This window comes from Lithobates pipiens, unplaced genomic scaffold (genome assembly GCF_037356315.1).
Source record: "Lithobates pipiens isolate NorthernLeopardFrog02 unplaced genomic scaffold, aLitPip1_a1.2 Scaffold_10, whole genome shotgun sequence".
NCBI classification, from domain to species: domain Eukaryota; kingdom Metazoa; phylum Chordata; class Amphibia; order Anura; family Ranidae; genus Lithobates; species Lithobates pipiens.
Window position 1 is genome coordinate 52,973,786 of NW_027507686.1, and position 23,470 is coordinate 52,997,255.

At 43.5% G+C, this 23,470-nt stretch overlaps 1 protein-coding gene across 1 annotated transcript in view; it reads left to right on the forward strand.

Moving 5' to 3' along the window:
• Nucleotides 1-23,470, forward strand: part of LOC143930556 (deoxyribodipyrimidine photo-lyase-like) — a 39,131-nt gene that overhangs the window by 9,465 nt on the left and 6,196 nt on the right. The window contains exons 3-5 of the mRNA XM_077454978.1: nt 15,286-15,458; nt 17,692-17,776; nt 18,875-19,107. Of these exons, the coding sequence (XP_077311104.1) occupies nt 15,286-15,458; nt 17,692-17,776; nt 18,875-19,107 (491 nt within the window). The remainder of the gene's footprint in view (nt 1-15,285; nt 15,459-17,691; nt 17,777-18,874; nt 19,108-23,470) is intronic.

A 23,470-nucleotide genomic window follows, 5' to 3' on the forward strand; every position in this document is an offset into this window, starting at 1 on the left:
ACTCCGGCGCATGCTCGCAGGATCTGTCAGTGACGGCATGATCGCCTTCACTAACAGCACGCTCAGTGTACCTGCGCCGCTGTCTACGGTGTGCATGCGCCGTAGACATCGGTGCCCGCTTTTAGAGAAATATCTCCTTAACCATGTAGGTTAAGGAGATATTTCTTGCTATTTCTATTATTTCTAGATTAAGGCTTACCTGTAGGGTAAAGTGGTCTGTAAGGGTTTACAACCACTTTTTAAGTTAAACAAAATTCAAAAAAACATATTTCTCCATCGACATGAAGGTCAGATTACTATAACCCAACCATCACTGGGTTCCCCCCTTACATCAGAGTCTGCAGGATCCCCCTTACAGTGTAAGGGAACTCTTCTGTAAAGGGGAACGCTGCAGATCATGATCTAAGGGGGAACGCCTGATGCAAGGGGAGGCTCTGGTGACCGGAGACCACCTTTATATCAGAGTCCACTGCATTCCCTTTACATCAGAGTTCCCACTTACATTAGGGTCTGCAGCATTACCCTTTCATGTAAGGGGCAATCCTGCAGACTCTGATGTAAAGGGGAATGTCAGGAACTCTGATGTGGGGGGCACTCTGGTGACTAAAGACCACCTTCCGCAGAGTGAATACACTAAGGTAAGGGGAGTTACTAATATAGGGGGAACCTTTTAAGTCGGTACCCCTTACATCATTGTATTCACTCCCCTTACATCAGCAACCCCCCCCCCCCCCCAGACTGGCCTGGCAGCGCTGTCACTGACCTCCTCTCGGGTGCATCGTGCAGGGCTCAGTCCGATGGCTCCAGCTTGGCGGCTCTGGTTTTCCTATGGTCTCCTCTCCACAGGCCACACACATCTGACTTCTCCCGGGACCCCATGATCCCAGCGGCGCTCCCACTCATGACTCCTCTCCCAACTTCCCCTCAGAGACTGCAAACATGATGTAGGAAATGGTCAGAGGCTGCGGACAGGATACAGGAACAGGAGATGGTCAGAGGCTGCGGACAGGAGATGGTCAGAGGCATGCGGACAGGATACAGGAACAGGAGATGGTCAGAGGCTGTGAACATGGTAGTTTCCTCCACTGTCCCCCTTCATATTACTATACCTGTTTCCACATCAGTCAGTGACAGTGTAGTGTCCGCCTTCTTTCACTCATTGACTATGTCCCTTTCATCTCGTCAGTCAGGCACAGTGTCCTCCTCTACCGGGCCAGCTTCACCCTTCACCCCCCTGCTTCAATCTTTTCTTGGAGACTATATTTCCATCAACCTTGAGATCATTAATAAGATTCTCCCCTGTAGTTCTGGGCTGATTTCTCACCTTTCTCCTGATCATTGAAACTCCACGAGGTGAGATCTTGCATGGAGCCCCAGAGTGAGGGAGAATGACAGTTATTTTAGTTTCTTCCATTTGTGAATAATCGCACCAACTGTTGTCGCCCTCTCACCAAGCTGCTTGGCGATGGTTTTGTAGCCCATTCCAGCCTTGTGTAGGTCTACAATCTTGTCCTTGGCATCCTTGGACAGCTCTTTGGTCTTGGCCATAGTGGAGAGATTGGAATCTGATTACTTCTGTGGAAGGTGTCTTTTATACAGGTGATATTTATACAGGTAACAAACTGAGATTAGGAGCACTCCCTTTAAGAGAGTGCTCCTAATCTCAGCTCGTTACCTGTATAGAAGACTCCTTGGAGCCAGGAATCTTGCTGATTGATAGGGGAGCAAATACTTATTTCATTCATTAAAATGCAATTTATTTCATAACTTTTTTTTTAAATGCGTTTTTCTGTCTTTCTCTCTGTTAAAATAAACCTACCATTAAAATGATCATTTTCAGTGGGCAAACGTACAAAATCAGCAAGGGATCAAATACTTTTTTTTTTTTCCCTCAATGTATTTTATTTCCTTGGTTTTTATTGGGCAGAAATTATACAAAAAAAATTTGAATTTTTTTTTTCTGTAATAATTCCTAACGCATCATTTATGTAATCTGCGCAACCCCTTATATTTACCATAAAATGTAATCAACAGTCTACTGAATAAAATATCACATTAGCATGACTTTTGTTAAATAGAGGAATAAGAGAGAATAAAAAAACACCACGATAAATCCCAATGATCACATTTGTGCTCACTGCCCAAGCACCAAATGCACAAATATATGAATATGTCATTTACATTCTTTTCTTGATCCTAATCCAGTGAAACCACTGGTTTAGGATCAAGAAAAAAATGTAAATGACATATTCATATATTTGTGCATTTGGTGCTTGGGCAGTGAGCACAAATGTGATCATTGTGTGTGTGTGTGTGTATGTGTATATGTGTATATGTGTGTGTATTGTAAGGGATCTTCCCGGGGTAGGGTGTGTTTGGACACAGTTCACAGCAGACTTGGAATTTATAAAGCATATCTTGGCGTTTATTCGTGGTACAAACAGTTCAGCAAACAAAAATATACAGCAACACTGTGCTTTCTAAGTACAACAAAAATAAAAGACCTAGCCCGGCTGGGCGCTTACTAACAGGTTCTTCTCACCTATCTGACACTTACAAACACAGCGTCTTTCGCCTGGATATCGCAGGGTGGATTTTAGCTCCAGCAGTGGCTGTGCTTGCAGCTTCCTCAAACACACAGACTGTTCGTTTCCCTGGCTGAGAGCAATCACCTGCAGGCCCAGCAGAGCCTTTACCTTCCCAGGCTAATTAGGATCAAAGCTCACCTGATCCAAAACCCAGAACTGGATCGGGGGGTGTGGAATGACAGGTCCCTCTACCAAACCTACCTGCCATTCCATATAAACCCAGGCCCGGCAAAATTAAATAACAACTCAGCAGCATATCGCTGCTGAGAAACTGATCCATCCTGGATTTACCATCTCACACTGTGTAGCAACCTAGGTGAGATGTACACCCCCTCGATCACTTCTCCAGTGACATGTCTACATATCCCCCCCCTCTTTTTCAGACCGGAGGACTGAGCCTTTTGTCCCCACAGACAACTTACCCTTGACAATGCGTCAGCATTTGCCTGTAATTTCCCTGGCCTGTGTTCCACAGTGAAATTAAAGTTTTGTAGGGAGAGAAACCATCTAGTCACTCTTGCATTTCTCTCCTTGTTTAACTTCATCCATGTTAGGGGGGCATGGTCTGTCACCAACTTGAATTTCCTGCCTAGCAAGTAATATTTTAAAGATTCTAGGGCCCACTTCACTGCCAAACATTCTCGCTCCACAATGGCATAATTTTTCTCGGCCGGGGTTAGTTTTCTACTCAAGTACGTCACTGGATACTCCTCACCATTCACTACTTGTGAGAGTACTGCACCTAAGCCTGTGTTAGAGGCATCTGTCTGGACCAGAAATTCTCGCCTGAAATCGGGGGTAACTAAGACAGGTGGTTGGCACAAGGCAGACTTAAGGCTTTGGAAAGCCTTCTCGGCCTCTGGGGTCCACGTGACCATTGCTGTCTTTCCGCCCTTTGTCAAGTCAGTTAGTGGAGCAGCAACTGAGGCAAAGTTCGGCACAAATCTACGGTAATACCCCGTAATACCCAGGAAAGCTCTAACCTGTTTCCTTGTCAGGGGTCTAGGCCAACTCTGTATTGCCTCAATTTTATTTAGCTGTGGCTTAATCAACCCCCTCCCAATAATGTAGCCCAGATATTTGGCCTCTTCTAGGGCTAGAGCACACTTCTCGGCATTTATGGTCAACCCCGCATCACTTATGGCATCCAACACGGCCTGTACCTTACAGAGGTGACTTTCCCAATCAGGGCTAAAAATGACCACATCATCGAGGTAGGCAGCTGAGTAATCACGATGTGGTCGCAGAATCAAGTCCATCAACCTCTGGAAAGTTGCAGGCGCTCCATGTAACCCGAATGGCATCACTACATACTGGAATAGCCCATCAGGGGTGGAGAATGCAGTTTTCTCTTTAGCCTCACCAGAAAGTGGAATCTGCCAGTAGCCCTTTGTGAGATCGAGGGTGGTTATGTACCTGGCGTTACCCAACTTCTCAATCAACTCATCTACCCTGGGCATAGGATACGCATCGAACTTGGAGATCTCATTCAACTTTCTGAAATCGTTACAGAACCTCCAAGTTCCATTGGGCTTTGGGATTAGCACAATTGGGCTGGACCATTCACTCTGTGACACCTCAATTACCCCCAGAGCAAGCATACGTTTTACCTCGGCAGATACGGCTTTTCTACGTGCCTCCGGTATCCTATAGGGCTTAAGGTTTACTCTGCTTCTAGGCTCAGTTTCAATGTGATGATGGATGAGGTGTGTACGCCCTGGGAGGTCAGAGAACTTGTTTTTGTTTTTCTGTAAAAATTCCTGAGCCTCCTGTTTCTGTGACACTGATAGAGTATCACCTACCTTGACTGGAGGGATTGGTTGTGACAAATTATTAACAGTATTTGTCGCCACCAAGGATTCCCTGTCTTTCCAGGGCTTGATCAAGTTTATGTGATAAACTTGGAAAGGCTTCCTTCTGCCTGGTTGGTGCACCTTGTAGTTCACCTCACTGATCTTTTCAACAATTTCATAGGGACCTTGCCACTTCGCCAAGAATTTACTCTCAACAGTGGGGACTAGTATAAGGACCCTATCGCCTGGGTTGAATGTCCTGATTCTTGCGGACCGGTTGTAAATTCTACTTTGGGCCTCTTGAGCCCTCTGGAGGTGTTCCCTTACCAGGGGCATTACAGTGGCTATACGGTCCTGCATTTGTGCTACATGCTCAATAACACTCTTGTATGGGGTGGACTCATTCTCCCATGTCTCTTTTGCAATGTCCAGTAGACCCCTAGGGTGACGACCATAGACCAACTCGAATGGTGAGAACCCTGTGGACGCTTGGGGCACCTCCCTAATAGCAAACATGAGGTAGGGTAATAAATGATCCCAGTCACGACCATCTTTTGCCACCACTTTCTTCAACATATGTTTCAAAGTTTTATTAAATCTCTCCACCAATCCGTCCGTCTGGGGGTGGTATACAGAGGTACGGATGTGTGAGATTTTAAATAGTTTGCATAACTCCTTCATTACTTTCGACATAAATGGCGTACCTTGGTCAGTTAGGATTTCTTTGGGGATCCCAGTCCTAGAAAACATATAAAACAACTCACGTGCAATTGTTTTAGATGCAGTGTTTCTTAAGGGTACAGCCTCAGGATAGCGGGTCGCATAATCCATGACTACCAAAATATACTGGTGTCCTCTAGCTGACTTTACAATGGGACCCACTAAATCCATGGCAATACGCTCAAAAGGCACCTCTATAATAGGGAGTGAAACCAAAGGACTGCGAAAATGTGACACTGGGGCACTAACCTGACATGTGGGGCACGACTCACAGTATTTTTTAATGTCATCATATATGGCCGGCCAAAAAAACCTCTGGAGAACCCTCTCTCGCGTTTTGTCAGTCCCCAAGTGTCCCCCAAGAACATGGTTATGTGCCATGTCAAGCACCTGACGCCGGTACGGCTTAGGTACCAGAAGCTGTTCCACAATCTCATCTTTAACCTTATTGACTCTATAGAAAAGATCATTAGTCACCGAAAAATGTGGAAATCTTTTTTCAGCATCTGGTTCCTGAGGTACCCCATTCATAACAGCAACCTGCTCTCTCGCATTTTTGAGAGTGGGGTCCTGTAATTGTGCAGCCCCAAAATTATCGCTAGACACCTCTAAGTCTAGTATATTTTGCTCAGTGGGAGGAGCCTCCTCCTCCCCAGCCAGGACCTGCAAAGGAAAACAATCATTTTCATCCTGTACACTTTTATCATTTACAGTGGACAAGGCAACCACCTTAGAGGTATCCTCACTCCTTTTGGGGATTTTTCTTTTTTCCCAGAGAGCCCAGAATAATGGAAAATCGCGCCCCAATATTACATTATGCATGAGGTTTTTAACCACACCCACTTCATATTGTACGGTGCCTTGTTCAGTCCCGACTTTAGCCAGCACTATAGGGTACACTTTTGTATCACCATGTATGCACACAACACTCATATGCTTTTTAGACTCTAAGTCCCCAGTCACCAGGCTAGCATGCACCAAGGTTACGAGGCTTCCTGAGTCCATTAACGCTTTAACAGGAAAGTCATTGATTGTGATGTCGCAGATTTGCGGTTCAGTCTCTAGTCCAGGAACTGCAGCACAAGATGGTTCCGCAAATAGCGACTGACGCCGGCTAGCGTCACACTCCATGGGTTCAGTGGTAAGGGGGCAATGGGCAGACACGTGTCCCGCCTCATGGCATCTCCAACACTGGATAGGGCCTGGTCCCCTTGGCAAGGAGTCCTTTTTAGAGCCCCTTAGCCACCCGGGACCATCACCAGCCTTTTGTCCCTGAGACACCACTTGAGCCCTTTTCCCTCCATCAGCACCCCTCCACACTCCCCCAATAGATGGAAGTCTCTTACCAGCTGATGGCACAGATCTGGCGCTCCGGGGAGGTGAAGATGCTGCAGGAACATCACGGAGGTAGTCCTCAGTCGCCTGGAACCTCTCCACAAGGTTGACAAGTTCATTTGCATTCTTAGGATCACCTTGTCCCACCCAGCGTTGCAGGTCAGTAGGAAGCGCTCGGAGGTAGCGATCCATCACGACCTTCTCTAGGATTTGTGCAGGAGTAGAAGTGTCTGGCTCCAACCACTTTCTTGCCAAATGGATTAGGTCATACATCTGGGACCTCGCTGATTTGTCCAGACTGTAGCTCCAGTTGCGTACCCTCCGGGCACGGACTGCAGTAGTAACTCCTAGTCGGGCAAGTATCTCCTCTTTTAGCCGAGTATAGTCCTTAACCTCTTGCTCACTGAGGTCATAGTAGGCCTTTTGAGGTTCACCTGTTAAATAGGGCGCAATTACCTCTGCCCACTCAGCGGCTGGTAACTTCTCTCGCTCAGCCACGCGCTCAAATACTGTTAGATAGGCTTCAACATCGTCCTCAGCAGTCATCTTTTGCAGCGCTTTCTGCACAGTCCTTCTCCCAAAAAAAATCTCTGGAGCGGCTCCCATCACTGTGGGTGGATTAGCAACCACAGGCGCCTCTCGAATTGCTATCAGGTGCTCGATAAGTTGTTGTTGTGCAGCCATGGACTGTTCATGTCGTCTATTGGCCTCTGTTTGAGCCTGCTGTTGTTGCAAACTCACTTGCATAAACTGCTTCAGCATCTCCTCCATGTTGCTGGACTGTTCTTGGAGTGTAGTTGCAGCTTTCACCCAGGACATCAGCAGCTGTAGCCAAGTCTGTCCACACCGTTGCCCCTAGCAACCGTGTTGCCCGCTACCTCCACCAATTGTAAGGGATCTTCCCGGGGTAGGGTGTGTTTGGACACAGTTCACAGCAGACTTGGAATTTATAAAGCAGATCTTGGCGTTTATTCGTGGTACAAACAGTCCAGCAAACAAAAATATACAGCAACACTGTGCTTTCTAAGTACAACAAAAATAAAAGACCTAGCCCGGCTGGGCGCTTACTAACAGGTTCTTCTCACCTATCTGACACTTACAAACACAGCGTCTTTCGCCTGGATATCGCAGGGTGGATTTTAGCTCCAGCAGTGGCTGTGCTTGCAGCTTCCTCAAACACACAGACTGTTCGTTTCCCTGGCTGAGAGCAATCACCTGCAGGCCCAGCAGAGCCTTTACCTTCCCAGGCTAATTAGGATCAAAGCTCACCTGATCCAAAACCCAGAACTGGATCGGGGGGTGTGGAATGACAGGTCCCTCTACCAAACCTACCTGCCATTCCATATAAACCCAGGCCCGGCAAAATTAAATAACAACTCAGCAGCATATCGCTGCTGAGAAACTGATCCATCCTGGATTTACCATCTCACACTGTGTAGCAACCTAGGTGAGATGTACACCCCCTCGATCACTTCTCCAGTGACATGTCTACAGTATATATATATATATATATATATATATATATATATATATATATATATATATAATAATTTGTTATAAAATATAATTTTTCATTTTTTTTTTTTTTAAACTACTTCCCGACCGCTTCAAGCAGAAATACTGTGGCAGAAGGGAATGTACAGGCAGATTAAGAGGCTTCTTGTGGGCACATGTGACCGTGATTTTTGGGGATATTTAGTATAGTAAAAAATGTTTGTTTTTTTTTTTTCAAAATTGTCGCTATTTTTTTGTTTATAGCACAAAAAATAAAAACCGCAGAGGTGATAAAATACCACCAAAAGAAAGCTCTATTTGTGGGAAAAAAAAGGACATCAATTTTGTTTGGGAGCCACGTTGCACGACCGCGCAATTGTCAGTTAAAACTACGCAGTGCCGAATCGCAAGTGCTCTGATCAGGAAGGGGGTAAATTCTTATGGGGCTGAAGTGGTTAAGGTGTGTTGTGTGTTTTTTTTTTTTTTTTTTATATTTGGTTAGTGAATACCTGATTCATACCCCCCCTTGGAGCTATGCAGCAGTAAATTACCTCTAATAATTATCTATTGCATGGTTGGGGGGGGGGGGGGAGGGGGGCTGTAGGAGGCACTGAGTTCAGATGCTGTTTTAAACACCGCCAGGACTCGAATGGTTAAAAAAATCATAGTAAATATTCTGATTTCATGGTATGAAGTATGCCTTTACATTTCAAACATTGTGTTAAATATAGATCATTCATTGCTATGGTAATTGGTATTGGTGCCAGTCAGTTTATGATATAATAATAAAAAAAAAAAAAAAAAAAAAAAAACTCTTTACAAAAGTAAAAATTACACCGCTTGCTGGGATTCACAGAGCTCACTTTATTTTATTGTTCAAAGAACTGTGACTAACCCCTGTGTTCTTCTCCCCCATCGTACACACACCCACACAAGCATATGTGTCTTTTACATGGAATAGAAAGAAGTCGTACAGAAGAGAATTTTGCTGCACCTTTAGAAGGAAATTTTAAAATTTTGGAGCAATCCTAATCAATTGGGGTAAAGAATTACCCCAATTGATTAGGATAGCTCCATGCCATAAGGGTTAAAGTGGCTGTATACCCCCTTTTTTTTTTTTTTTTTTTTTTTTTTTATTTGTTTCATCTAAAGTCCCAACCCCCCTTCAATTTCTATTTTTTATTTGTATTTTTACCTACAGGTCCACCTATATTAAGGCTTACCTGTAGGTAAAATGAATATCTCCTAAACTTGTACAGTTTAGGAGATATTCACTTTATGTCAGCGGCGCATGCGCTGTGAAGATCCAGCAGACTAGCTCCTTAACCACTTAAGCCCCGGACCAATTTGCAGCCAAAGGACCAAGCCCCCCCTTTTTTTTATTTTTTATTATTATATCATAAACTGACTGGCACCAATACCAATTACCATAGCAATGAATGATCTATAGTTAACACAATGTTTGAAATGTAAAGGCATACTTCATACCATGAAATCAGAATATTTACTATGATTTTTTTAACCATTCGAGTCCTGTTTAAAACGGCATCTGAACTCAGTGCCTCCTACGGCCCCCCCCCCCCCCAACCATGCAATAGATAATTATTAGAGGTAATTTACTGCTGCATAGCTCCGGGGGGGGTATGAATCAGGTATTCACTGACCAAATATAAAAACAAAAAACAAAAAAAAAAAACACAACACACCTTAACCACTTCAGCCCCATAAGAATTTACCGCCTTCCTGACCAGAGCACTTTTTGCGATTCGGCACTGCGTCGTTTTAACTGGCAATTGCGCGGTCGTGCGACGTGGCTCCCAAACAAAATTGACGTCCTTTTTTTTTCCCAGAAATGGCTTTCTTTTGGTGGTATTTGATCACTTCTGCGGTTTTTATTTTTTGCGCTATAAACAAAAATAGAGCGACAATTTTGAAAAAAATTCTATATTTTTTACTTTTTGTTATAATAAATATCCCCCAAAAATATATAATTTTTTTTTTTTTTCCCTCAGTTTAGGCCAATACGTATTCTTCTACATATTTTTGGTAAAAAAAAATCACAATTAGCGATTATTGATTAGTTTGCACAAAAGTTATAGCGTTTACAAAATAGGGGATCGTTTTATAGCATTTTTATTAATATATATATATATTTTTTACTCGTAAAGGCGGCGATCGGCAATTTTTATTGTGACTGCGACATTATGGCAGACACATCGGACATTTTTGACACATTTTTGGGACCATTGTCATTTATACAGCAAACAGTGCTATTTAAATGCAGTAATTCCTGTGTAAATGACACTGGCAGTGAAGGAGTTAACCATTCGGGGGCAGTGTAGGTGTTATGTTTTTTTTTTTTTATTGTAGGGGGGTGTGGCCTGGCATGTGACTTCACTGATCGTCCTTCCCTCTAAAAGGGAACAGACAATCGGTGACAGCCACACTAGGAAGCACGGGGAGGGGGACACCAGCGGCGATTGAGTCTGCTGGTCCCGCGGCCACGGTCACGGAGCTCCCGACCCACGGCTGGGAACTTAAAAAGCAACGTACAGGTACGTGCTTGTGCCCAGCCGTGTCATTCTACCGACGTATACCGGCGTGAGGCGGTCCTTAAGTGGTTAAAAAGGCAAAAAAATAAAACATTTGTGCGGGTATACAACCGCTTTAATAATGAAAAATTGACAGAAAAGATCAGATTGTAAAGTGTCAAGCATTAAAAAAAATTATTAATGGAACACAACTGTGATGCCCTTTTAACCCCTTTGTAGCCAGAGCTGTTTTTTTGCTTTTTTTTTTTTTATTTTTTTTACAAAAAAATTATTTTAGGCCCTCAAAACACTGGAGGAGTTTTACTAAAACTGGAGCACTCGGAATCTAGTGCAGCTGGGCATTGTAGCCAATTACCTTCTAATTTGAGCCAGTTCACACCACATGCAGTCCAGTGCGTTTTTGTTTTGCGTTAAAACCACATGGAAAGTAGGTTAGGTTAGTAGGTTTCCAATGGAAAAAAAAAGTTCACACCAACACAAAAGTAGAACATGCTGCATTTTATTTTCTGCACTGGACTGTACTGGAACGCTGTAAAAAATGCATCAAAAAGGCACGGAAGCCTAGTATAGTGAACAAAAAAGAAGAAAAAAAGCTCCTGGAATGCATCCGGAAACACATCAAATACATGTTAAAAACGCACATCTGGAACAGATCTGCAGTCCGTTTTTGTGGTGTGAAACGGCCCTAAGGAGTTGTAAGCAATCAAGGTTTTTCACCTTAATGCATTCTATGCATTAAGGTGAAAAACCTCCTGTGCTGCAGCTGCGCCACAGACCCCCCCCCCCCCCACACACACACGCGACAGGGACAAGCACAGCAGCTCCAGCTGCTGTATTGGGTCCTCCTTGGATAGATTGATGGCAACAGGAGCCATTGGCTCCCACTGCTGTCAATCAAATCCAATGATGCGGGAATCGGGGGGGGCGCATCCTGCTGTGTGTATGTATATATATATATATGTGTGTGTGTGTGTGTGTGTGTGTGTGTGTGTGTGTGTGTATATATATATATATATATAATATAATTTGTTATTTAAAAAAACAAAAAACCTTTACAATAGAACCTGGAAGCTGATTGGTTTCTAAGGTGAACTATACCAGATTTTGCACACTCCAATTTTAGTAAATCCCCCTCTATATATTTACTGAAAGCAAAGACCCTGGAGAATATAGTTGTCATTTTTTTATGTTGTACTATAATTTGTGCAATAGTATATCAAGCACAAATTTTTAAATAAAAAATACGCTAAAGTTAATTTTCGGGATCACAAAAAAACAATATATTAGCCAATTTTTTTCGGTAAATTATAAAAAAAGAAAATAAGAGCGCTCCGAAAAAATACCCAATATGTCAAGCTTTAAAATTGTGCATGCCCATAAAACTATGACAAAATTTGGTACCCTATATTTTCCACAGGTGGCGCTTTAGAGTTCCCTGTGAATAATGACCCTAAGGTTATTGCGTCTGTGATATGTAGCAATGGTTTTATATGTAGGTGCTCTAGATGGCTGTGCTTATGTTTGTATGTATGGGGGTAGGACTGGCTGGAAAGTATTATTATCATTATTTTTTTTTCCGGGGGAGGGTTTAAGTTTTTAGGTGTTATATATATATATATATATATATATATATATATATATATATATATATATATATATATATATATATATATATATATATAAAATAAATAAATAAATAAATACCTTCTTTTTTTTTTATATGCATTTTTTCAAAACTTTATATCACATAGGGGAACAAAAGTCCCCTATCTGGTATAATGTTGTCCAGAGGTCAGTGGAAGCGATTGGGCAGCTGTACAACCGTCTGCTTTTATTAGAAAGCTGACAGTTGACTTGTGAAGTGTACACACACTTCCAGCTGCTAAGATCCAGGAATGTGTATAAATCCCCCTTTACTTACTAGTGGCAGTAAAAGGGTTTAAGTGTATATATAAAATCAAAACTTAGTTTAAAGTGTTTGAAACCCTAAAAAAAAAAAAAAAAAAATAAAATAAAAAGGACCCTGTTCCTTTTTAAAGCATGTTACACAACACAGCGCTTGGGCTGCGTCATTTGGCCCCACCAGAAATACGTAGTTAATCCTGCCTGGTTCTGCCCTCCCCCTGTAAACTAACCACGGTTTATCATGGCTGCTGAGCCCTGACACCTTGGTCAGTTTACGTGCCTCCGTCATCCGCTGTCTCTCCTCTCTCCCCCAATTATTTTTATTCCCTTCTCTGCCTGTCAGCTCAGATTTTCTCTATGATCCCCCCTCCTGCTGCTAAAATAAGTGTCATGTCCTATAATCCACTCTGTTAGATAACAACATGTGCCCCACTGTATGTCCTTTATTCAAAAAAAGCCGATTTCTACCTTCTTTTTAGAGCATCTCCTGGCGCTCACGTGACTCCTTGCCTCTTTCCTCCTCTCGGCTGACGTCAGCGGGAGTTCATATCCCGCCCACTGTAGCTGTCAGACTAGGAGAGGAGAGGGCAGAGGAGTCACGTGAGCGCCGAAAGAGGCTCTGATATGAGGTAGAAATCTGCTTCTTTATTTAAAAAAAAAAAAAGACATATAGTGGCCCACATGTTGTTATCTAGCAGAGGGGCTTGTATGGACATGACAAGTGGCTTTACAACCACTTTAAGTTAGACTAGGGAAGTGCTAAAACCCCCTTCAGATTAAGTTTTTCCATCTGTGTGTCATTGGGGAGATTTCTCTTCACTTCCTGTGAGACACAACAGGAAGGAAGAGGAAATCTCTCCAAAGTGAGGGAAATACATTCTTGGCTGTCAACCGATCAAGCAACTTGATTTCCCTCTACAGGCTCCAATAAAACCTTCTAAGCCCTTGTACACACGGTCGGAGATTCCGACAACCAAATCCGTCTGAGTAATTCCGACTGATTCATTCCGGAAGAGGTCCGGAAGTGATGTTGCATACACACGGTCGGACTAAGTTGTCGGAAAATCCGATTGTGTATAACGTGATGACGTTATTTTGTTACGACGGGACTACGTTCAGGCTAGTAGCCAATAGCTTTGGTCTAGGAATTTGATCTGAGCATGCGTGGCACTTTGTCCATCGGAGTAGGCTACACATGATCGGAGTATGTCCGATCGGAGCATTTTGTCCGAAAATTTTACCGGCAAGTTCGAAAACTTGGTCCGTCAGAAACAGTCCAATGCAGACCACACACAGTCGGAATATCTGACAAAACGGTCCGATAGGACACATTCCGTCGGAATCTCCGACCGTGTGTACAAGGGCTAACCCTTTCTTTCTCCATCCCAAACTAAAAAAATACAGACATATTTTAAAGCCCAACTGGACCTTTTAGTTTTACATAATCTAAATGCATTCCAGGTTCATCAAAACAGAAGAGTTTTTTTTCTTTAAAAAGTTATTGCATCCCAAGTAGATTAGTCTGTTCTCTGCCAGAGAAATGGAAGCAGAAGTATCTTTGCAGAGGTCTTACATGTCCCCTGCTGGGTCAGAACCAGAGTGCTCCAATCAGCATGTTTTGCCGATTGGAGAGTTCTACCTCTGACTCAGCAAGGGGCCCCTGGCCTCTGTAAGAGAGCCTACTGCTTCCACGTAGGGAGCAGCATGTTGGCAAGAGACAGACTTTTTTACTCGGGCTGTTGCTGGATATAAAATAAACTAAAGTGTAAAACTTTCAACACCTGTTTTCTTTTGATTCACCTGAATTGTATTTAGTGTATTTAAAGTGGAGGTTCCGCCCACCCTACGAAAAATTAAGTCAGCCGCTACAAATACTGAAGCTGCTGACTTTTAATACATGGACACTTACCCGTCCAGGGCGCCCGCGATGTCGGCAGTGCAGCCAATCTTCGGATCGGCTGTCGGGTGCAGCCGTCTCCATTGTCGGTAAGGGAACCCAGCAGTGCATCCTTTCGGCTTCACGCCCGGTTCCCCACTGCGCCAAGCGCGCTGCGCATTCCAATTGGTCCAGCGGTGGAGAAAGGAGGAGGGGGCCAGACTTCTGACGTATCTCGATGCAGCGAGGTTTGACGGAAGTGGGGGCGAGGACCTGTCATATGTGGGACCTAAGGGGGGGAAGGAGACGAATAAGCGGAAGTTCCACTTTTGGGTGTCTCCGCGTTAAACAAAAAGTTCAATTGGGCAATAAAGGAAAACCTGAAGCAAATGAACAACCCCACCTTCTGTTATCTTATGTATTCTTACAAAAGTTTTAATAGAAATAGTTTTCATTTCAGCAAAATTACTTATAACTTACAAATTTGTGAAGGTTGATATTAGAGAGAGCTTGGTGTCACCAGAATGGAAATCTTTTAATGTGAAGGCCAGGGTGGTGTGAGGGTGTGAAGAAAGGGCGTATAAGATAATATTCCATATAACGTCAAATCTTTGGACTTGCTTCACCAATATAGTGCCAGAATCCTACTTACCATAGTTGTGAATAGCTTGGAAAGTAGCAGCCCCCTGTGGTGCACAGAAGTTCTGTTATTCTTCAAATCAATCTGTGTTCTGCAGGCGCCTTGGATCCTAGAGCCAGGTTGTACATGGAGCATCAATTAAGCCCCGCCTCCTGCTATTTAACAGTCCAATGACTGTGCCTTAGATGGCAGTAGAGACCCTGGCACTTGACAGTTGAAATATAAGGGGGTGGTGCTTGGTGTCGGGGGGGGGGGGGGGGCCTTTATCTTGGGGACATTCTGCACTAATGTTACCTTTGGAGCCTTTTAGGTCTTGGTCATGTTCCTTCTTTTTATTAGTCAACTCGCATAAGATAAAAACTTTGTTTTCCTTATTCTCTAGGTATCGGCTCTGTGAGTCATTTCATGAGCTGCTGCGAAAGGAACTCCTCTTCTCCAATAGGAGACCCCCTGGAGGCTCCCACAAGCCTTCCTCTCCCATCATGCTGGCCGGACTCACTGGAGCTGGACAGACTGGATTTGGCAAAAATGCCTCGAAGGAAGGATGGCACTGTGGTAAGTTAGCAGATGTTTTATAGAATTTTATACACTAGAACAGTGATGGCAAACCTTGGCACCCCAGATGCATTGAAAAAACATTTCCCATGATGCTCAACCACACTGCAAAGTGCATGAGCGCCATGGGAAATGTAGTTCCAAAACATCTGGGGTGCCAAGGTTCACCATCACTGCACTAGAACCTTGATTTTTATACTTTTAAATGCATTTGTATTTTTAATTCCAAATGCTGTATGCAACTGCCTCTCAAAAAGTACAGCAAGAGCTGTACTTCTGGCTTTCTGATGCATCGGTAAGGTGTCTAATGGATACCAGATTTGGTGTAGTTCCAACTAGCTCCCGTGTTTTAAAGCGGTTGTATGGTCTTTTTTTTCACTTTTACTTACAGGTAAGCCTATAATAAGGTTTACCTGTAGGTAAAAAAAAATATCTCCTAAACCTTTATGGTTTAAGAGATATTCCCCTGGCAATGAGCCGCTGATTGCAGCAGCGCATGCGCACAGGGGTTTCTCGGCTGGAAGCCCGGCAGACGCCGGACCCTGCCAGAAAGAAATCTCCCACGTGCATGGGCGGGAGTGATGATATTGCTGCTCCGGACACTCACAGCGATACCCGGAAGACACGCCGAGGGAACATGTCAGCTCCCTTGGGCGAGATGTCGGGGCCTCGTTCTAAGGTAAGTATTTCATAATGAGCTAGTATGCGGTGCATACTAGCTCATTATGCCTTTTCCCTTGCAGGTATGAAAAAAATATTTTTTTTTCCAGCGGGTTTACTACCGCTTTAACAATCACAAAGCACAGGCTATGAAGAACTTGCAGCCAGCTAAATACAATCTGGGGAACTAACTAAGCTTCCAGCGTTAATATAATGGTGCAGAAAAGTGGCAGGTGTGGCGTGCACCAGATTATTTAGGAAGATAGACCTGTTTCAGGTGTGTCTGCGCCACTCGCTCCAGGTTCTGTTTCAGAGTGGAATAGAAACTAGAGCAGGTCTGCCCATAATTAACGGGGGAATGCAACAAATTTCTACATAGAAAACTGCCACAGATTCCTGCCAAGTGTGACCTTGTTGTACAGGATGTGAGCTGTCAATGGACAGTTCACATCCCTGTCTCTGCTTGTGCAGTGTTTACACTAAATGAGCAGAGCTTGCAGGGTTAAAGCTTGCGTGAAAAGAAAATGTTAGTATTTAAAGAGCAGAGGTAAAAAAAAAATATCAAGCCACATGAAATTATAAGAATGAAGGTACCTAAAGCTGGGCTTCCAGCTACATTATATGTGTTGTCCTTAATTTTTTTTTTCATTAAAATAAAAAATGTGTTTATACTTACTTGCTCTATGCAATCCTCCTCTTCTCTTCTGGGGTCCCATGCCAGCACTCCAGTCTCCTCCTCCTCTTCAGTGAGTGCCGCCATAGAAAGCCACTTTCTATGGTGGGTACTTGCACTCGTGCAGACTCGCTCCCGAGCCACCCTTTCTGCATCCGTTGACATAGACCAGGCGGCTTGGCCTCGCCCCTGTGTCACAGCACTTGATTGACAGCAACAAGTGCCAATGGTTCCAGCTGCTATTAATCTGCTCAGTGAGGAGGGAGACAGCCGCTGCTCTCATGCACATCGCAGAGTCGGGATCGGGCTCATGGGAGTATGGGGGGGGGGGTGTTAGCTGGGGGGAACCTGCAGTACAGACGTTTTTTTTTTCTTTAATGCATAGAATGCATTAAGGTGTAAAAAAACAAAACAAAGAAAAACCTTAAGGCTTTAGAACCACTTTAAGTACTGCTAGATCACTTCAGGCTGGCCCCTTTTCCAGGTATAGCTACATTAAACATGCCTATACAGTTTAAAATCCATGAATACACTGTCTCTACCCTGCTCTGCACATGCTCAGTTGTGCTCTATTTTTTGGCACTGCTGAAAATCTAGAGGCCAATCTGCTGACAGCCTAAAGATTTGCTGCTATTAAGGGGCTTTGGGCTTCAGCAAAATGGCAGCCTCCAGCAAGAAGAAAAAGGAGCAACGCTGGAAGCACTTTACAGCACACTAATTTTGGTAGCATAATTATTAATGTGAAATATAAGTTCCTTGCTAAAGAACATGTTTTTTTTTATCAAGTTCTTATCTGTAAATTTCTGCTTTAATAGTACAGAAAATGTGACACTGTCTCAAGCCACATAACAATTTGTACCGCTGTGAAACCTAAATTGTGTCTTATTTGTGTTTTTACAGATAGACTGGGCAGCAACTATCAAAAAATCCTGGGACTTCAGTGAGGATGGTGCTTATACTTGTTTAGGAAATTTCCTTGAAGATGGCAAGTACATTTTCTTGATATTCTTGTAAAGGGGTTGTAAAAAATGCATTAAGGTGTAAAAAAATAAATAAATAAATAAAAAAAAGGTAAAAAAAAAACCTTAAGGCTTTAGAACCACTTTAAGTACTGCTAGATCACTTCAGGCTGGCCCATTTTTAAGGTATAGCTACATAAAACATTAAACATGCCTATACAGTTTAAAAATCCATTAATACGCTGTCTCTACCCTGCTCTGCACATGCTCAGTTGCTCTCTATTTTTGGCACAGCTGAAAATCTAGAGGCCAATCTGCTGACAGCCTAAAGATTTACTGCTATTAAGGGGCATTGGGCTTCAGCAAAATGTCAGTCTCAAAGTGTTTTACCTTCATGCATTTTATGCATGAAGGTAAAAAAAAAACCTTCTGTGATGCAGCTGCCCCCCTTTTTTTCTTACCCGAACCTGTTCGTTCCAGCGACGAGCACGAGCCCAGCAGCTCCAGCCGCTGCCTCTGTCCTCACTGGATAGATTGATAGCAGCAGGAGCCAGGGGGAGGGGCCAAGTCATGCTGTCTGTGTCAATGGACGCAGCAGTGGGACTCATGAGCGCACCCACAGGGGTGCCCCGTGGAAAGTGGCTCTCTGTGGGGGCACCGATAAAGAGGAGGATCGGGGCTGCTCTGTGCAAAACCATTGCACAGAGCAGGTAAGTATAACAACATGTTTGTAAAGGTTTTTTGTTAAAATAACAATCACTTTAATATAAATACCAATCCTCACAAACACGCTTTAATCCTAGGTCTTACAATAACTATCTACTCCTAAATGATGGATTACCCCCCAAAAAAAATGATACTTGCCTTTTCAGCATCAGAACCTCAGCTCTACAATGTATGAGCAGCAAAACCTTGGGACAGAAAACTAAAAATCTAAGCGAGTTTTTATTTTACTCCCCTTCCCTCCAGAGAGGCTGGTAAAGATCATAGGTCAAACTTAAGGGGTGCATTTTTATGAGTATACCTTACCCCAAATAACCAACAACAAATTATGTCAGTAGATTACCTGTGTTGAGTACCTTACTTCCTATCCAATAAAATAATAACCTGTCTCTTATTTCTAGGTATAAAACACTACGATAAGGAGTCTGGGCGAGCGGATAAACCATACACCAGCCACATTTCCCCATATCTCCACTTTGGTCAAATTAGCCCGAGGACAGTGCTGCATGAAGCATACTTTACCAAAAAAAGCGTGCCAAAGTTCTTAAGGAAGCTGGCCTGGCGGGACCTGTCTTACTGGTTGCTTGTCCTCTTTCCAGACATGCATGTGGAACCTGTCAGGCCTGCATACAAGGTACATGATTGATGGAGCCCTTGTGTTATCAGAATGTGTAGCTAACCTCTCTCAATGCATGTGTGTCTACAGCAAATATGATGAAGATACAGTGCCTTTAAAAAGTATTCATACCCCTTGAAATTTTCCATATTTTGTCATGTTAATAACAATTTTTTTTATTTTTTATTGGGATTTTATGTGATAAACCAACACAGTGGCACATAATTTTGAAGTAGAAGGAAAATGATAAATGTTTTTCAAAACTTTTACAAATAAATATCTGAAAAGTGTGGCGTGCATTTGTATTCAGCCCCCTTTACTCTGATACACCTAACTAAAATCTAGTGGAACCAACTGCCCTCAGAAGTCCTCTAATTAGTAAATAGAGTCCACCTGTGTGTAATTTAAACTCTGTATAAATACAGCAGTTCTGTGAAGCCCTCAGAGGTTTGTTAGAGAACCTTAGTGAAGAAATGGCATCATGAAGGCCAAGGAACACACCAGACAGGTCAGTAATAAAGTTGTGAAGAAGTTTAACCACTTCGCATCCAGGCCAATTCTGACATTTCTCTCCTACATGTAAAATTCATAATTTTTTTTGCTAGAAAATTACATAGAACCCCCAAACATTATATATATTTTTTTAGCAAAGACCCTAGAGCAGTGATGGCGAACCTTGGCACCCCAGATGTTTTGGAACTACATTTCCCATGATGCCCAACTACACTGCAGAGTGCATGAGCATCATGGGAAATGTAGTTCCAAAACATCTGGGGTGCCAAGGTTCGCCATCACTGCCCTAGAGAATACAATGGCGGTTGTTGCAACTTTTTATCTCGCACGGTATTTGCGCAGCAATTTTTCGAAATCGTTTTTTTCTGAAAAAAAACAGTTTCATGCTTAAAAAAAAAAAAAAAAAAAAACAGTAAAGTTAGCCCAATTTTTTTGTATAATGTGATAGATGAAAATACGCCAAATAAATAGATACCCAACATGTCACGCTTCAAAATTGCACGCGCTCGTGGAATGGCGCCAAACTTTGGTATTTAAAAATCCCCATAGGCGACGCTTTAATATTTTTTACTGGTTACGTTTTGCGTTTACGGAGGAGGATTATTGCTCTCGCTCTAACGTTCGCGGCGATGCCTCACATGTGTGGTTTGCACACCGTTTTCATGTGTGGGCGGGACTTGTGCATGCGTTCGCTTCTGCGTACGAGCTCACGGGGACAGGGGCGCTTTAATTTATTTTTTTTATTGTTAATTTTACTTTTATTTTTTTAGTTTGACACTTAAAAAAACAAAACAAAAAAAATTGATTACTTTTATTCCTATTACAAGGAATGTAAACATCCCTTGTAATAGAAATATGGCGCGATCGGACCTATTTACAGTGAGATATGGGGTCAATAAGACCCCACATCCCACCTCTAGGCTGGGAAGCCTAAAATAAAAAAAGATCCTGGCTTCCCAGCCAAATCGGCGCCGTTATTTTGAATGCAGAGGCCGGGCGTGACGTCATAACATCATAACATCGCTCCCGGCCTCCCGAACGATCATAGAGACTCCGGGGACGATCTGGTCCGCCGGAAATCTCTATGGTATTATTCGGGGGCCGGTGGATCCGCTTCCATCGGTGAGTCGGTAGAAGCACCGGAGGGCGGCGGGAGGGGGGGGCGTCCCCTCCCACCTCCCGTAAGAACGATCAAGCGGCGGAACAGCCGCTATGATCATTCTTATGGTGCAGGGAATCGCCGGCTGAAAACGCTGATATCTGAATGATGTCTGTGGCCTCAGGCATCATTCAGATATACCCCCGGAAAGTAAAGGACGTCCCTGGACGTACCCTGGGCGGGAAGTGGTTAAAGCAGGTTAGGTTATAAAAAAAAAAAAAAAAAAAAATCCCAGTCTTTGAACATGTCATGGAGCACTGTTCAATCCATCATCCAAAAATGGAAAGCGTATGGCACAACTGCAAACCTACCAAGACATGGCCGTCCACCTAAACTGACAGGCTGGGCAAGGAGAGCATTAATCAGAGAAGCAGCCAAGAGGCCCATGGTAACTCTGGAGGAACTGCAGAGATCCACAGCTCAGGTGTGAGAATCTGTCCACAGGACATGCAAGTCGTGCACTCCCCAAATCTGGCCTTTATTGAAGAGTGGCAAGAAGAAAGCCATAAGAAGTTCCGTTTGCAGTTTGCGAGAAGCCATGTGGGGGACACAGCAAACATGTGGAAGAAGGTGCTCTGGTCAGATGAGACCAAATTTAACTTTTTGGCCTAAAAGCAAAACGCTATTTGTGATGGAAAACTAACACTGCACATTACCCTGAACCCACCATCCCCAATGTGAATCATGGTGGTGGCATCATCATGATGTGGGGATGCTTTTCTTCAGCAGGGACAGGGAAGCTGGTCAGAGTTGAGGGGAAGATGGATGGAGCCAAATACAGGGCAATTGTAGAAGAAAACCTGTTATGCCGTGTACACACTATCAGATTTTCTGCTGATTTTTTTCCTTCAGGTTTACCAAAACCATGTAGTAGAAGGGCCTGCCTGATTGCATACAAATTGAAACTCCTAAGGTTTGACCTCATATTATATGGTTTTGGTAAATCCAGAAGGAAAAACTCAGCAGAAAAATTGATAGTGTGTATGGGGCTTTAGAGTCTGCAAAAGATTTGAGACTGGGGCAAAGGCTCACCTTTCAGGAGGACAACCATCCTAAACCATACAGCCAGAGCTACAATGGAATGGTTTAGATCAAAGCATATTCCTGTGTTAGAATGACCCAGTCAAACTGCAGACCTAAATCCAGTTGAGAATCTGTGGCAAGACCTGAAAATTGCTGTTCACAAACTCTCTCCATCCAATCTGACAGAGCTTGCGCTATTTTTATTTTATTTTTTATTTTTGCAAAGAAGAATGGGCAAAAATGTCACTTTCTAGATTTGCAAAGCTGATAGAGACATCCCCAAAAGACTTGCAGCCAAAGGTAGTTCTACAAAGTATTGACTCAGGGAGGACTGAATACAAATGGGCGCCACACTTTTCACATATTTATCTGTAAAAAAAAAAAAAAAAAAAATGAAAACCATTCATCATTTTCCTGCCACTTTGTGTTGGTCTATCACAAAAAAAAACAATAAAATACATTTATGTTTTTGGTTGTAACATGACATGTAAAATTACAAAGGATATGAATATTTTTTCAAGGCACTGTGTGTGTGTGTGTGTGTGTGTGTGTGTGTGTGTACCTTTTGGTCAAAAATAGGTGCTTGCACAGAATGGTTCACGTTGGTACAATCTGACAGGTCAAATTGCCGGCATTTCGGGCTGCGATTTACATTGACATCTGTGCAGAAACCTGCAAAGATGTCTCTGGAATTGCGGTCGAAATCGGGACTGACAGGCGGGAGTGAAATTGTGCGAGTTCAGCTGAACTCCCGCAGCTCAGTGTGAACCTGGGCTTAAAGTAGAAATGAAGACGAAAAAAATCAGAGGAAGAAACTTTTAAAACAATGGCATAAACCAGACAAACTCAGAGATAAGTGCAGAGTGCTAGTGCTCCTGCCACATCCAACACTCCTTGCAACCATGCACCCCCCACTTCTCCCTCTCGGTCGAGTCATTCTGCACACTCTCCCCCTGGGGGTCTTGCCGTCGGTCATCTAGCACTTACCCCATCTAGGATGCCGTTGGGCATATCCTCCTCCGCATCTCGGTGGCTTACACTGTGCATCTCCTCTCCCCTCCTCCTAGGTGTCCAACAGAAACGCCCGTCCTTTCAGCCAATCTGCTGACGGGTCTCACGACCCGCTTCCTGATTGGCCGGGAGGATCAGTGTGAGAATAGCAACCATTCATTCGCTATTGTCACACAACTGGGCGGGCTTGGAGCGCAGTGCTCTTCGCCCTGAGCCCATCCTTTTTTTGAAGCCTATTAGAGCCTCAGGCTCTAATCATGTGCTTAACCCCCCCCCCCCCCCCCACATTGGAATCCATGTATCCAGCTCCCCAAATGTAGATTAGGGGGCCAGACACATGGATAGGAGGGGCCGCCACTGCTGGAATAGTTGTTAGTTTAATATTAAAATGAGTTTAGTCATCCCAGAACCTCTGGATAATCGGACAAGTCCAGAAAGTATGAATGAAAGAATCAGGATCAGCCATGCATCTCCAGCATCTCGAGGGGGTAAATTCTGGGCAATCGATGAGGCATGAAATATATTCTATGTAGAAGTTTAAATTGAATTGTTCGGTCCTTAGTGGAGACATGGGAGCTACAACATGGAATAATCCCAGATGTCCTCCTAGTCCTCACTACCAAGCATTGGATCATCCTCATGCCATCTAGCTAGCATCCCATCCAAACCATTGTA